Source organism: Bombina bombina, chromosome 4 (assembly GCF_027579735.1).
Source record: "Bombina bombina isolate aBomBom1 chromosome 4, aBomBom1.pri, whole genome shotgun sequence".
Classification (NCBI taxonomy): Eukaryota; Metazoa; Chordata; class Amphibia; order Anura; family Bombinatoridae; genus Bombina; species Bombina bombina.
This window is the reverse complement of record NC_069502.1, coordinates 993,679,981-993,695,742: the sequence shown is the minus strand read 5'-3', so window position 1 is coordinate 993,695,742 and position 15,762 is coordinate 993,679,981. Positions and strand designations below refer to the sequence as shown.

General features: G+C 37.6%; 1 protein-coding gene across 3 annotated transcripts in view; it reads left to right on the top strand.

The window, feature by feature from the left end:
* The first annotated feature begins 4,074 nt into the window (after positions 1 to 4,074).
* Positions 4,075 to 15,762, top strand: part of USP34 (ubiquitin specific peptidase 34) — a 1,226,195-nt gene continuing 1,214,507 nt past the window's right edge. For all 3 annotated transcript variants that reach the window (XM_053712051.1, XM_053712050.1, XM_053712048.1), the window contains exon 1: positions 4,075 to 4,418. In XM_053712051.1, the coding sequence (XP_053568026.1) occupies positions 4,376 to 4,418 (43 nt within the window). In that variant the 5' untranslated portion in view covers positions 4,075 to 4,375. The remainder of the gene's footprint in view (positions 4,419 to 15,762) is intronic.

Sequence of the window (15,762 nt, the reverse complement as noted above, 5' to 3'; positions counted from 1 at the left end):
TACTCTTAATATTTAAAATTTAACATTAAATATTGGATTCTGCTATTATGTTATCCACATAGCATACAGCTAAATATTACACCCGTGCTCCCTTAGCTAGCTTGTGTGACAGCTTAGCATAGGTTCTATAGCATTTTGTCTTGAATTAAAAGGCGTCTGTCTCAACTATAGCCCGGATGTTATCCGAAATTACCCAATTTTATTAGTTATTCAAATAATATATAGTCCCACAGTGTTGGCTATATTATGAGATTCCAAAAAGTTTTTTGAGAAAGCCCTCTACGGGCGAAACGCGTCAGTAGTGACAGACGCCTTTTAATTAATGTCAAAGTAAAGTTCTGAGCTAACCTTATAACACGCTCCATGCTATAGAACCTATGTTAAGCTGTTAAGTAAGCCCGCTAAGTGAGCACCGCCAGTGCACACGGGTGAAATATTCAGCCGCAGGCTATGGGGATAATGCAACAGCAGAATTTAATAGTTAACGTTTAATTATACATGTATAGGGTGCAGGCATACGGCTCAAATTCAAGTAACATCCGGGTACTATTAACCAGCTAATGAGACCGTTTGAAACTGACACAGTGCAATATAGAACTCACTATATGAGTTGAACCATTTACAATTCATTATTTAACAAGGTAACGGGAATCTCATAATATAGCCAACACTCAGACTGTGGGACTATATAGTATTTGAATAACTAATAAAATTGGGTAATTTCGGATAACATCCGGGCTATAGTTGAGACAGACGCCTTTTAATTCAAGCCAAAATGCTATAGAACCTATGCTAAGCTGTCACACAAGCTAGCTAAGGGAGCACGGGTGTAATATTTAGCCGTATGCTATGTGGATAACGTAATAGCAGAATCCAATATTTAATGTTAAATTTTAAATATTAAGAGTACAGGCATACGGCTCATATTTAACTACAGCCGGGTACTATTTACCGGCTTATGAACCCGTCTGATACAGACACAGTGCAACATAGAGCTCACGATAAGAGCTGAACCATTACCAATTCATTATTTAACGTGTTAAAATATAGCCAGCATACAGGTTGTGGGGTAATACAGTATTTGAATAACTAAAAATTGTGCAATTTTGGATAACATCCGGGCCATTTATATAAGACTGACGGCTCCACTACAAATACAAAAAGCCTAGCTAGCTCCCCAATAGAAGCCACACAGATATATGGCTTCTATATATTATCTCAAACTTGCTGGTTTACATATAAACAGTCATTACAAGGATACAAACTAATTTTCAGTCTGCTAACAACTACTACTTCAGTAAATTCAAGATTAATAGTACTGATTAACAGAGATTAATAACCCGGCAACAAATGAAAAACTGGAACTGTTTATATATACTAAGTAACTATTGTGGAATAATTAACCTAGAATTACAGCGGCTCACAAGAGTGCCTATAGTTATTAAAAAAGCAGGTTACAAAACCAAGGGGTGATTGGCATATCTAGGTTACTTTATTAATATCAATAGCGGTCCTAATGTCCGTACACTAACAATAATCACACAAACATTTTTTAAGATCAAGCAGGTGTGAGATTGTACAATAACCTTGATACACAGGTGATCACATAATATTTAGGGCCTATACACCTGTCACCTAAATACAGTATAAACATATAACGCATTACAGTATGGTGCCTTAATTACAGGTAGCCCTCAGTTTACGCCGGGGTTAGGTTCCAGAAGGGATGGTTGTAAATCGAAACCGTTGTAAATTGAAACCCAGTTTATAATGTAAGTCAATGGGAAGTGAGGGGGTTAGGTTCCAGGCCCCTCTCAAAACTGTCATAAGTAACGCCTAATACATTATTTTTAAAGCTTTGAAATGAAGACTTTACATGCTAAACAGCATTATAAACCTAATAAAATAATCACACAACACAGAATATATAATTAAACTAAGTTAAATGAACAAAAACATTTGTTAAGCAGCATTATAAACCTAATAAAATAATCACACAACACAGACTTTACTTGCATTTTTCTGAAAACAGTTCTTTCTATGCATTCCAATCTGGACTGATTTATAGACAGGAAGATCTTGTTCCTTTTGAAATCTGCTCGATAGCTCAGGTATGGTTAAACTGATTAATTACAGCTTGCTTGGCTTGCATATCTTTGCTGCAACACAAGCAGACAGCTCCACCTACTGGCTATTTTAAATCAATGCACTGCTTCTCAATGCTTTTCAATAGCACACACATGACTGAAAAAAAAGGTTGTTATTCTGAAACGGTGTAAATTGAACCGTTGTAAAACGAGGGCCACCTGTATTTATATACTAGAGTCACAACTTAGCCTATTGATACTATAACCATTGAGTAATTTTGCTACATAATCTGTACCTATTATACGAAACGGCTTGCAGTACCATATGAGCATTGTTCTCAGATTAACTGTATACTTGTATGGATGTGATAGTTATAACCTTTGTGACTGACTCTGTTATCATCCAGATACGTTTGATACTGTCATACCTGTACTCACACAGAATCAAGCGATTATACCAAGTTGTTGTTTCCATTGTGATCCTCAGCATGTAATAACTGGTGAATTTACTGCTATTGGGCACTTACACAACCATACAACAGCTTTCAATCGAAAATAATTTTAGCATAGGAGTTATATTATTCCAGGTTGTTACAATCCTTGTGACACATAGAAATAATATAATCAAGACATTTATATAATATTTATGTTCACTATCATTAGCTTAAACAGAGCTGACTTTGAGTATTTTAATTTTGTGTGTTACGTGTTATTTGTCCACAGTTTTTAACTAAATTGAATAAAAGTTATATTTTAAAATTCCTCATATAAAGCAACACCCTATAGTCTGGGCTAGAGTGCTGGAAATGCATACTGTCCTGTGGTAAGTGTTTATACTTCCACATTTCTAGTTTTAAAAACAATTTATGGCATGGAGGGGGATCTACCCTGTATATATTCATAGTGAAATCAGTGGCCCAATGGTTATTAACCCTTTGAAAATATCTGTTACTTATTAAAAAATGAGAATTAGAACACCTATGCCAGTGTTGGCATAAATGTATGTGCCCAAAACACCATTGGGCCAGGCTAAAAACAATTGCATGTCATGGAGGGAGATCTAACCTGTAAATATTTATAGTGAAATCAGTGGTGCAGTGGTTATTAACCCTTTGAAAATATCTGTTACTTATTCAAAAATGAGAATTATGTCACCTATGCCAGGGTTGGCATCAATTTCTGTGCCAAAAACACCATTGGGCCAGGCTAAAAACATTTGCATGGCATAGAGGGGGATCTACCCTGTATATATGCATAGTGAAATCAGTGGCCCAATGGTTATTAACCCTTTGAAAATATCTGTTAGTTATTCAAAAATGAGAATTATGTCACCTATGCCAGGGTTGGCATCAATTTCTGTGTGAAAAACACCATTGGGCCAGGCTAAAAACAATTGCATGGCATGGAGGGGGATCTACCCTGTATATATGCATAGTGAAATCAGTGGCCCAATTAACCCTTTGAAAATATCTGTTACTTATTCAAAATAGTAATATTTACTTTGGTGCCAACGTATGCCCTCAATTGTTATATAAAGGAATTCCACCTCTGTGTAACTACATTATATGAATCATATTATTATTTAAATAAAACCTATATTTTTATTTTAAAGTCAATTTAAAGCAGTCTGACAAAAAAATGAATAAGAAACCAACTTCCATGAATAAGAAACAGAATTTCACGAATAAGAAACACCTTGAATAAGAAACCAACTTCCTTGTCGTTTTACTTCACAACTATCTGCCATAGAAACGTCGTTGACCCGATGCGTGGAGGTGGAGCCTGATAGCCTATCCTACGAAAATTGTCGAAAGAAGCCGAACATCTTCAAATGTATTTTGTATTAGGGGGTTGGACCTGAGAGCCAAAGTACCGAGCGGTTTCCGGGAATTGCCGAGGGAAGCCGAAAGTCTCCTTCCATCTATTGTAGTGACGTCGCAAACCTGATGACAGGGTCAGTGTTAGTGAGACGAAAGCCCGAGCTGCTTCCGGAAACTATCGAGTGAAGCCGAATATCCACAACCAAAATGGCGACAGCTGTGGTGATGGGTCGGCGGATATAGTGAGTGACTCTGCTTGTCGCCCGCACAGTCACAAAAGGACACTAATTGTTTTCACTATTTTTAATAGACCTGCTCCTTTTTCTACACATTCACACGAAGCACCTTCCGCGCTTCTTCCCTCCTAAGTCGTCCACGGGCCTTGCAGCCAGCAGCACCGCTAAGACACCGGCTGGCGGGGCCGCGATTAGCACCATCCATGCTCAGGACGCGGCCCCTTCCTGAACGATGTGTGAAATCTGTGCAGACTTGGTCGAGGTTTTAAACGAGAGTAAGTGTCAGGGGCGAGAGACTGGGTAGAATATGGGTGCAAGACTGGGGGCTGACTGAGGCTGCCTCTTCCCTAAACACATTCGTAATAAAAGGAAACCGTCATCGGGTTTTAAGTGGCCCGAGGCCTGAGCAGCTGTGTTATTAGGGCTGTCACGGGAACACGCATAGCAATGTGCAGCTGCTGCACTCATGACAACTTATTTTGATGAATTTAGTTTCCCTACATGGTAGAGATAAACCCCCAATGCGTGTTCATGTCCCTTAGGTTACTTTGTGACAGGGGGTCTGCAGCACCTGTAATTGCTAGACCACTCCCCTAGTGTTCTGATATGTCAACGAGGTTACAGTCCCTGTATATAGTTTTTATCTCACCACTTTTTATTGTTTTAAAATGAATTGTTATACATATTTTTGAGTTTTCATTTTACCTTTGTATAACTGAAATCATGCAATTTAGTTCATATTTGCTTTGTCATTATGCCTTCATTGGGTAATTTACAATGATCTGTTGCTGGCTAGAAACACCCCCCTATTCATCCATTTTGTATTAACCTTATGAATTCCTGTTAAATGTATCTAGTGTTTAAGACTTCTGTAAAATCTGAGTTTAGCAGTTCCTTTAAGATGTTTTAGTAGTAAAGTTGCCTTCTGATTACTGACTAAACCAACTTTTTCTTTGTAAGCTTTCACTGACAACCAGTGAGCAATTATACCTAGGTATTCATTTCACTTCATGGTAGTTTAAACAGCTTTTACCTAATCTTTTTGAATGCTCATTATTTTTTTAACACATGCATCTGCTGCTCTTTCATACACATGATTTAAATATTTTTTTAGTGTAACGATTCATTAATTGCATGGCACCAAAGCCTATTTTATTTGATGTGGGTTGTTTTTGTCTTATATTTTTTTAAAATTTGTTTTGACATAGATAACTTCTTAAGGGACATTCTTGCAACAATAACATGTTTTATTAAAGGGACACTGTACCCAATTTTTTTCTTTTGTAATTCAGAAAGAGCATGCAATTTTAAGCAACTTTCTAATTTACTCCTATTATCAATTTTTCTTCATTCTTTTGCTATCATTATGTGAAAAAGAAGGCATCTAAGCTTTTTTTGGTTTCAGTACTCTGGACAGCACTTTTTTATTGGTGGATGAATTTATCCACCAATCAGCAAGGACAACCCAGGTTGTTCACCAAAAATGGGCCGGCATCTAAACTTACATTCTTGCATTTCAAATAAAGATAACAAGAGAATGAAGAAAATTTGATAATAGGAGTAAATTAGAAAGTTGCTTAAAATTTCATGCTCAATCTTAGTCAAGAAAGATTTTTTTTGGGTACAGTGTCCCTTTAAATTAGACAATGCCACTTTTGCATTACTGGGATCAAAGATAACTATACTCCGTACACAGGGTTATATTCATAGGTAAAGTCCCACCCATGAGCCACAAGCAGTGCACCTCCTGAGCAGGATATGGCAAGTGAGCCACTCAGAAGAGCTAGGTGCGCAAACTGGACACCTGAGTAAGACTTTACATGTGGGTTTATTAAAACAAAAACAAAAAAACGCACTTGTACAATTTCAAAGAAAAAAAAAAACAGGCACACCCATTCTGGTTTTTATTAAAACAAATTTACATGTGGGTTTAAACCCTTTGGGGTGGGGGTGATATTTAGGCGTAAAGGGACATGAAACCCCAACATTTCTCTTTCATGATTTAGGTAGAACATACAATTTTAAACAACTTTCCAGTTTAATTCTATTATCATATTTGCTTCATTCTCTTGGTATCATTTGTTGAAGGAGCAGTTACTGGTTTCGAACTAAGCACATGGGTGAGCCAATGACAATCTGTAAATATATGCAGCCACAAATCAGCAGCTAGAACCTAGTTTTTTTTTGCTGCTCATGAGCTTACCTAGATAAACCTTTCAGCAAAGGATAACAAGAGAAGGAAGCGAATATAATAATACATAATTAAATTATGCCGGACAGATAGCTCATTGTGCTAATGCACTATTACAGAGATCTGTGGCAACCCAAGGGTTGCAGGTTTGTTCCTGGCAAGGTCCACTCAGCCTTTCATCCTTCCGAGGTCGGTAAAATAAGTACCATTAAGTTGGATAATAATAATACCTGTTATCAGTGCCGCGAGTCGATTAAGTTCTAGGTTGTGCGCTATACAAGTATCCAATTAATAGAAGTAAATTGGAAAGCTGTTTAAAAGTGTGTGCTCTATCTGAATAATGACAGACTGTTTTTGGGTTTCATGTCCCTTTTCAATAATACAGAATTGCACACTCTAATGAATTTGACTTTCTAATTTACTAACGAAAAGCTGTGTTTACTTTTGTATTCACCTTACCTGAAATAATTTTTCCAATTTATATTGCATTGAACAGAAAATCTTACTTTGGTTTGTATATTTTTATAGACCATATTTTTAATATTTTCCACTTAGACTGACATAAAGCCATTTTTTTCTTCTTTCATGATTCAGATAGAAGTAAATTGAAAACTTTTTATTAAATTATACTCTATTATCACTTTTGCTTATTTTGTGTCCTTTGTTGAAAAGCAGATATGGTTGCTCAGGAACATGCACATCTGTGGAGCAATATATGGCAGCGGTTTTGCTTTTGACAACGTTATACATTTGTCGAGGTGGTAGAAGTGTTTGCTTCCATGTAGGGATTCAGGTGTGCATGCTACCTACCTAGGTATTCCCCTCAACAAATAAATACTATGAGAATTTAAGGGATATTCCAGCCAAAATTGGAAACCGCATGGGCGCATTTCGGTATTGAACAGAAGCAATTTTGTAATATACATGCATTAGCAAAAAGGCTTCTAATAAAAGCTATAGCTTTTTCAAAAGTGTATTTAAAGGGACAGTCAAGTATAAATTAAACTTTCATTATTCAAATAGGACTTTTAATTTTAATCGACTTTTCAATTTACTTTTATTATCAAATTTGCTTTTTTCTCTTGGTATTCTTAGTTTAAACTAAACATAGGTAGGCTCATATGCTAATTTCTAAGCCTTTGAGGGCTGCCTGTTATCACATTCTTTGTAAATCTCTTTTCAACACAAAGAGACAGAAAGTACACGTGGGCTATATAGATAACTGTGTTCAGGCACAGAAAGTTATTTAAGATCTAGCACAATACAATGCTAAATTTAAGACAATAGATAATAAACAGTCACAGTCATGTGATCAGGGGCTGGAAGAAGGTTCCTAGATACAAGGTAATCACAAAGGTAAAAAGTACATTAATATAACTGTGTTGGTTATGCAAAACTGGGGAATGAGTAATAAAGGGATTATCTATCTTTTTAAAACAATAACAATTCTATGGTTAACTGTCCCACCGTGCACCAGCATTTTAAACACAACACTTGTTTGGAGGGCCCAAGGCTTGTACCATCTGTTAATGACTCAATTTGTTAATTGCTGGCATGATACAGGCCCCACTGATAATCGGAGCAGCTGCATTATTTAAAAGGTGGGTGCATTGAAAATATCTAGCTATACTTCACATGCACAAGCAGAGAAAAATGTTAACGCTGAAACAGTGATAACTCTTAATAGAAGCATTTTTGCCAATACAGTACATGTATATTGAAAATGTTTCTATTAAAAAATGCAATAAATCTGCACATTTATATTTTGACTGGAATGTCCATTTAAGCAAATTTGAAAATAGAAGTCAATTGTAGACATTTTAGAAATTGTATGTACTGTCTGACTCATGAAAGGGAAAAACAAATAGGTTTTATGTCACTCTGAGGAGTTTTTTCAGTACTTATAGATGTGTTATGTAATCGGAGACCTGTTTCCATTTTATGCAATATATGCATTGCAATTGTGTTTTATTTTTTAATAAACAAGTGTTCTAATTAATTGCCACAACAATAATAGCAATGAATGCACATGGCACATGACACAAGCAAATCAATGAAGAGGAGTACATTGTTAGTGTACAAGGATTATATTAGTTTATGCAAGTGACAGAGCATGCATTTTTTAAACAACTTTCTAATTTACTTCTATTATCAATTTCTCTTCATTTTCTTGGTATCATCTGTTGAAAGCAGGGATGTAAGCTAGAAGCTGGCCCATTTATGAAGCACTATATTGCAACAGTTTTGCAAGAATCTTATCCATTTGCAAGAGCATTAGATAGCAGCACTATTTCCTGCCATGTAGTGCTCCGGACACTTACCTAGGCATCTCTTCAACAAAACCATGGGAATGAGGCAAATTTGATCATTTTAAATTGGAAACATTTTTAAAACTGTATGCTGAGCTGTCTATATCACAAAAGAACATTTTGGGTTTCATATCCCTTTTATTATATTGGGAAATAGATTAAACATTTTAAAGTAATTTTACTTTTATTATAAGCCTCATTGAATCCTTATTTGGTCATCACCACATCCAGTTTTGAAGCAAGTGCCCACCCTTTTTACTCTTTTCTAATAAAAATTAGTGGGGTTGCTCTGTGTGTAAAGCATTGCAATTTACGTCTTAGTAGCTTTGTGCCAATGACTGGGGGAATGTGTGCATGTGCTAGCTGCATTTTACTTAACTGTGTGCTCAGTAGACATGTAATTGGCTGAACTGACAGAGGAGAAAAAATGAAAGGGAAAAAAACCTATTAGTTATTTGTAGATCGCCAATAGATTCTGCAGTGCTATAAACATAGGCATGAGATGCATGGTAACATTTATAGGGATCAAATGGGTAGAGGGCCCTGCCGAGAGTTGCACTGTTGTAGACAGCTCTTATAAAGTAGATTTGCAAACAGTTGGGATTATAGGCTTGCATGCTAAGGGGGTTCAAGGGTGATAACAAAGGGTTAGGAAAGATAAGTGTAGGTTGTATGCATCCACGAACAGTAGAGTCTTTAGGGAGTGTTTGAAACTTTCAAAACTAGGGGAGAGTCTTGTGGAGCGAGGCAGAGAGTTCCACAAGATAGGGGCCAGTCTGGAGAAGTCTTGTAGATGGGAATGTGAGAAGGTAAAGAGAGGAGGAGGTCATGAGCAGAGCGAAGGAGACGGGAGGGAGATTATCTGGAGACAAGGTCTAAGATATAGGGGGGAGCAGTGCAGTTGTGAGGGCCTTGTAGATCAGTCAGAATTTTGTGTTTAATTCTGGTGGCAAATTGAAGCCAGTGAAGGGATTGGCATAGAGGTTCAGCAGAAGAAGAGTGACGTGTAAGAGAGACAAACCTGGCAGATCTAATTGAAACATTATCTTATGTGATTTTAAGATCTCTTGAAACACTTTCCCAAACTCTGCTCTCTTGTTGTTCAAAAATTATTAAACTCAAACGTGTCAGGTGTTTCTATGTCTGCCATGTCCCTCTGAGGACGAAAAAACCCGACCTGATTACCAGCACTGTTATTGTGGATAGCAGTACTGTACTTTCTTCTTCGTTTTTATATATATTTAATGTTATTTAATGTGAGCTGCAAACAAACATGCAACTCACCAATATGCAGTTTTCTATAAAATTCCTCAAGTGTTTTTTCCATTAAATGTTTTCAGTATACTTTATATTTTGAAATTAAATATTTAGCTATGCAAACTATATATGTTCATCCATTTTTCAATTTAAAACAGTTTAAATGTTAAAGGGACAGTCAACACCAAAATTGTTTTTGTATATAAAAAGATAGATAATGCCGTTACTACCCATTCCCCAGCTTTGCACAACCAACATTGTTATATTAATATACTTTATAACCTTTAAACCTCTAAATTGCTGCCTGTTTCTAAGCCACTAAAGACAGCCTCTTATCACATGCTTTGTATTAGCTTTTCACACAACAAGAGACTGCTAGTTCATGTGGGCAATATAGATAACATTGTGCTCTCTTCCGTGGGTTGTGGATAACATTGCACTAATTGGCTAAAATATAAGTCGATAAATAAATAGCCATGTAATCAGGGGGTTGTCAAAAGGCTTAGATACAAGGAAATTATAGGGTTTAAAAGTAACCAAATATAACCATGTTGGCTGTGTGAAACTGGGGAATGGGTAATAAAGGGATTATCTAACTTTTTAAAGAATACAAATTCTGGACTTGACTGTCCCTTTAAGTAAAATATACTGTTTCTGTTAACTTTTTACAGCAGTTGCTAAGTTAGTCTCATGAGTAAATTGCTTACATAGTGTGTTCCACGTGTTTAAGTAATGCATACAACCTACACTTATCTTTCCTAACCCTTTGTTATCACCCTTGAACCCCCTTAGCATGCAAGCCTATAATCCCAACTGTTTGCAAATCTACTTTATAAGAGCTGTCTACAACAGTGCAACTCTCGGCAGGGCCCTCTACCCATTTGATCCCTATAAATGTTACCATGCATCTCATGCCTATGTTTATAGCACTGCAGAATCTATTGGCGATCCATATTATAAACCAGTTCCATTTAAAGTGACATAAACCCCCCAAATTTGTCTTTTATGATTCATAACACGCAGTTTAAAACAACTTTAGAATTTACTTCTAGTTAAATTTTCTTTGTTCCTTTAGTATCCTTTGTTGAAAAAACATACCTGATTTGTTCAGCTATCTCCCAGTAGTGCATTGTTGGTCTTTCAACAAAGGATATCAAGAGAATGAAGAACATTTTATAATAGAAGTAAATTGGAAGTTATTTAAATTGATCACTGTATCTGAATCATGAAAGAAAAAAATCTGGGTTTTGTATTCCTTTTATGTTGAAATGTTTTTATCATACATTATTATTTGTACAATGAAATAATACTCATTCAAAGAAGATAAAGACATAATAAAAAAAAAATAACAATAAAAATAATACAAAATAAATGCAGGATGTTCGAGTTCATAGATATTCATATATTTCTAATAATTCAGGTGGGAGTGTGTATTTTGGTTTCGTGGATGTTGAGGGTAAATAGCGTTGGTACCAATCAAAAAGTTATACGTTTATGTGGGATTATGTGTGGCGATAGTCCCCCCCTTTAATACCCAATAAAACCATATTTTGTCAACTGCTTCTTTATTATCTAGAATCCAAGCTGCAGATTCATACATAGTATGTGTGGCTTTGATTTTATTTAAAACTTCCTGCCAGGCCAAGGATCCAGTTTTCCAGTATCTAGCTATACATGATCTTGTAATCGTGCACAAGATCTTGATGAATGTGTTAATTGGTTTGTTAAAATTAGGAATTCGGACATGCAGTAGGGCCTGTGCCTGTGTGAGACGAATATGTACATCAAGAATATTACTTATCAAGAGAGAGAGATTGTCCCATATCTGTCGCATTCCCACCATAAGTGTAAGTATGTTCCTAGAGAGCCACATCCTCTATAACAGAATCTGTTCCCCATAGGAGACATATGTGCTGTCTGCAATGGGGTTAGGTACCATCTATATGCGGTCTTAAGTGTATTTTCCCTGAGGTCTGCATTTATTAGTCCTTTGTCTATCTCTCTAAAGATGTCGACCCATTCCTGTATGTCCAGCTCCATCTCCAAGTCTCTTTCCCAGTTTAAGATCAACTGAGATTTTACTAGTGTCTGTGATGATTGTATGGCGGAGTACAGCCTCAAGATAGTTTGTTTCGTTCTATGTGGGGCTTTACAAATGAGTTCTGGGTTGTATACCTTTTTTGAAATTTTCTAAGGGCGGAGACTATTTGGAGGTAAAGGAACCAATAGCGCGGCTATTTGCTAAGAGAGGTGGAAACGTCACCTCTTAGCAAAATAATGTACTGCTGTGGGCTGCTTGAGCAGCTCAGTGCGGCGAACGCTTGAAACAAATAAAGGAACTTTCAGCGTGAAGTATTTTATATTTCATGACTGAAAGTCCCCTTTATTTGTTATAATGGTCAATCCTATCATTTCACAAACGCTAGGATTGACAAGCACTTTAATGGAGGTCAATTGGAAAGTTGTTTAAACTTGTATTCTCTATCTGAATTGTGAAAAAGAAAGGATTAATGTTCCTTTAAGCAATACATATTCAATCAAACTCAGTTGTTGCAGAGATCATTATGCGTGTGTAGTTGTCTACCCCTCTGCCCTGTTTGTAGGTTTCTGAGGAGGAAATGAGTCTCAAATCAGAGAACCCCTGTCAAACAATGTGAAGATCAGCTCTTGATGTTTCACCATCACTCCATGCTGGAGGCAAAAAATTTACTGAGGAATCATTCGAAAGTAGAAGGGATTAAAAGCTGTTATATTGGGTGTTTTGTGTCCTCCTATTAGACTGGACTTTAAAGGAATACTAAACCCAAATTATTTATTTCACAATTCAGAGCATGGAATTTTAAGCAACTTTCTAATTGACTATTATCAATTTTTCTCTTGATATCTTAATCTGAAAAAGCAGGAATCTAAGCTAAGGAGCCAGCCCATTTTTAGTTCAGCATCTGGGTAGAGCTTGCTGATTGGTGGGTACATTTAGCCACCAATCAGCAAGTGCAACCCAGGTTCTGAACCAAAACTGGGCGGGCTCCTAAGTTTCCATTCTTGCTTTTCAAATAAAGATATTAAGAGAATGAATACAAATTGATAATAAGAGTAAATTAGAAAGTTGCTTAAAATTGCCTGCCCTATCTCAATCATGAAAGAAAAATATTGGGTTTAGTATCCCTTTTTAATCCCTCATGGGATAAGTTGTATTTGTATTTTACAGTTACAAGGCCTAGAAAGCATCCAGCTGCATGAAGCTAAATTTCAGGTGTGGGTGCTCCCTTATAATAAATAATACCAATGAGATTTGTGAAAATAATAAGTTGAATGAATATTAAATATTAGACATGTGCATTTGAATAGCAAGGTTCTTATGAATTTCTAATACAAATAAATCCAGCTCCAAAAAAGAGCTGAATATTGTGAGCGGCCTACTTCTTCCGCATTTTGAGGTATCCAAATCCTCCGAATGCACGTCTGTTAAATATATCCATGTGCAGCGTATATATTGGTTGCAAGTAGAATCCTTGTAACGGTTTCTAATATTTACGTGCAAATGGAAGACCCCCCCAAGATCTAAGCATGCACTACATAAATGTTTAGCCTTTAGCCTCTGCTAAATGTTTAGCCCTTAGCCTCTGCTGCCCGCATTTTTACAGATATTATGTGGGCACTGTAAACTATGCTGCCTGTGCTTCAGCAGTGTGACAGGGCAGAAGCTCTTGGCCAGAGCTGCTGACATCACCATGGATGTCTATAGCAGGAGTTGCCAACCTTTTCGGACCTCAGGGACCACTAAACTCACAATTTTGAATCCCGTGGACCACTAACATTTTTTATTTTTTTAAAAGGTGCAAACCTCCATAATGTGTGTGTGTATGTGTATGTATGTATATACACTGCTCAAAAAAATAAAGGGAACACTTAAACAACACAATGTATCTCCAAGTCAATCACACTTCTGTGAAATCAAACTGTCCACTTAGGAAGCAACACTGAGTGACAATCAATTTCACATGCTGTTGTGCAAATGGGATAGACAACAGGTGGAAATTATAGGCAATTAGCAAGACACCCCCAATAAAGGAGTGGTTCTGCAGGTGGTGACCACAGACCACTTCTCAGTTCCTATGCTTTCTGGCTGATGTTATGGTCACTTTTGAATGCTGGTGGTGCTTGCACTCTAGTGGTAGCATGAGACTGAGTCTACAACCCACACAAGTGGCTCAGGTAGTGCAGCTCATCCAGGATGGCACATCAGTGCGAGCTGTGGCAAGAAGGATTGCTGTGTCTGTCAGCGTAGTGTCCAGAGCATGGAGGCGCTACCAGGAGACAGGCCAGTACATCAGGAGACGTGGAGGCCGCCGTAGGAGGGCAACAACCCAGCAGCAGGACCGCTACCTCCGCCTTTGTGCAAGGAGGAACAGGAGGAGCACTGCCAGAGCCCTGCAAAATGACCTCCAGCAGGCCACAAATGTGCATGTGTCTGCTCAAACGGTCAGAAACAGACTCCATGAGGGTGGTATGAGGACCCAACGTCAACACGTGGGGGTTGTGCTTACAGTCCAACACCGTGCAGGACGTTTGACATTTGCCAGAGAACACCAAGATTGGCAAATTCGCCACTGGCGCCCTGTGCTCTTCACAGATGAAAGCAGGGGCACACTGAGCACATTTGACAGACGTGACAGTCTGGAGACGCCGTGGAGAACGTTCTGCTGCCTGCAACATCCTCCAGCATGGCCAGTTTGGCAGTGGGTCAGTAATGGTGTGGGGTGGCATTTCTTTGAGGGGCCGAACAGCCCTCCATGTGCTTGCCAGAGGTAGCCTGACTGCCATTAGGTATCAAGATGAGATCCTCAGACCCCTTGTGAGACCATATGCTGGTGCGGTTGGCCCTGGGTTCCTCCTAATGCAAGACAATGCTAGACCTCATGTGGCTGGAGTGTGTCAGCAGTTCCTGCAAGATGAAGGCATTGATGCTATGGACTGGCCCTCCCGTTCCCCAGACCTGAATCCAATTGAGCACATCTGGGACATCATGTCTCGCTCCATCCACCAACTTCACTTTGCACCACAGACTGTCCAGGAGTTGGTGGATGCTTTAGTCCAGGTCTGGGAGGAGATCCCTCAGGAGACCATCCGCCACCTCATCAGGAGCATGCACAGGCGTTGTAGGGAGGTCATACAGGCACGTGGAGGCCACACACACTACTGAGCCTCATTTTGACTTGTTTTAAGGACATTACATTAAAGTTGGATCTGCCTGTAGTGTGTTTTTCCACTTTAATTTTGAGTGTGACTCCAAATCCAGACCTCCATGGGTTGAAAATTTTGATTTCCATTTTTTAATTTTTGTGTGATTTTGTTGTCAGCACATTCAACTATGTAAAGAACAAAGTATTTAATTAGAATATTTTATTCATTCAGATCTAGGATGTGTTATTTTAGTGTTCCCTTTATTTTTTTGAGCAGTATATATATCTATCTATATCTATCTATCTATATCTATCTATATCTATCTATATCTATCTATATCTATCTATATCTATCTATATCTATCTATATATATATCTATATCTATATATATCTCTATCTCTCTCTATCTCTCTCTATCTCTCTCTATCTCTCTCTATCTCTCTCTATCTCTCTCTATCTCTCTCTATCTCTCTCTATCTCTCTCTATCTCTCTCTATCTCTCTCTATCTCTCTCTATCTCTCTCTATCTCTCTCTATCTCTCTCTATCTCTCTCTATATATCTCTATATATCTCTATATATCTCTATATATCTCTATATATCTCTATATATCTCTATCTCTCTCTATCTCTCTCTATCTCTCTCTATCTCTCTCTATCTCTCTCTATATATCTCTATA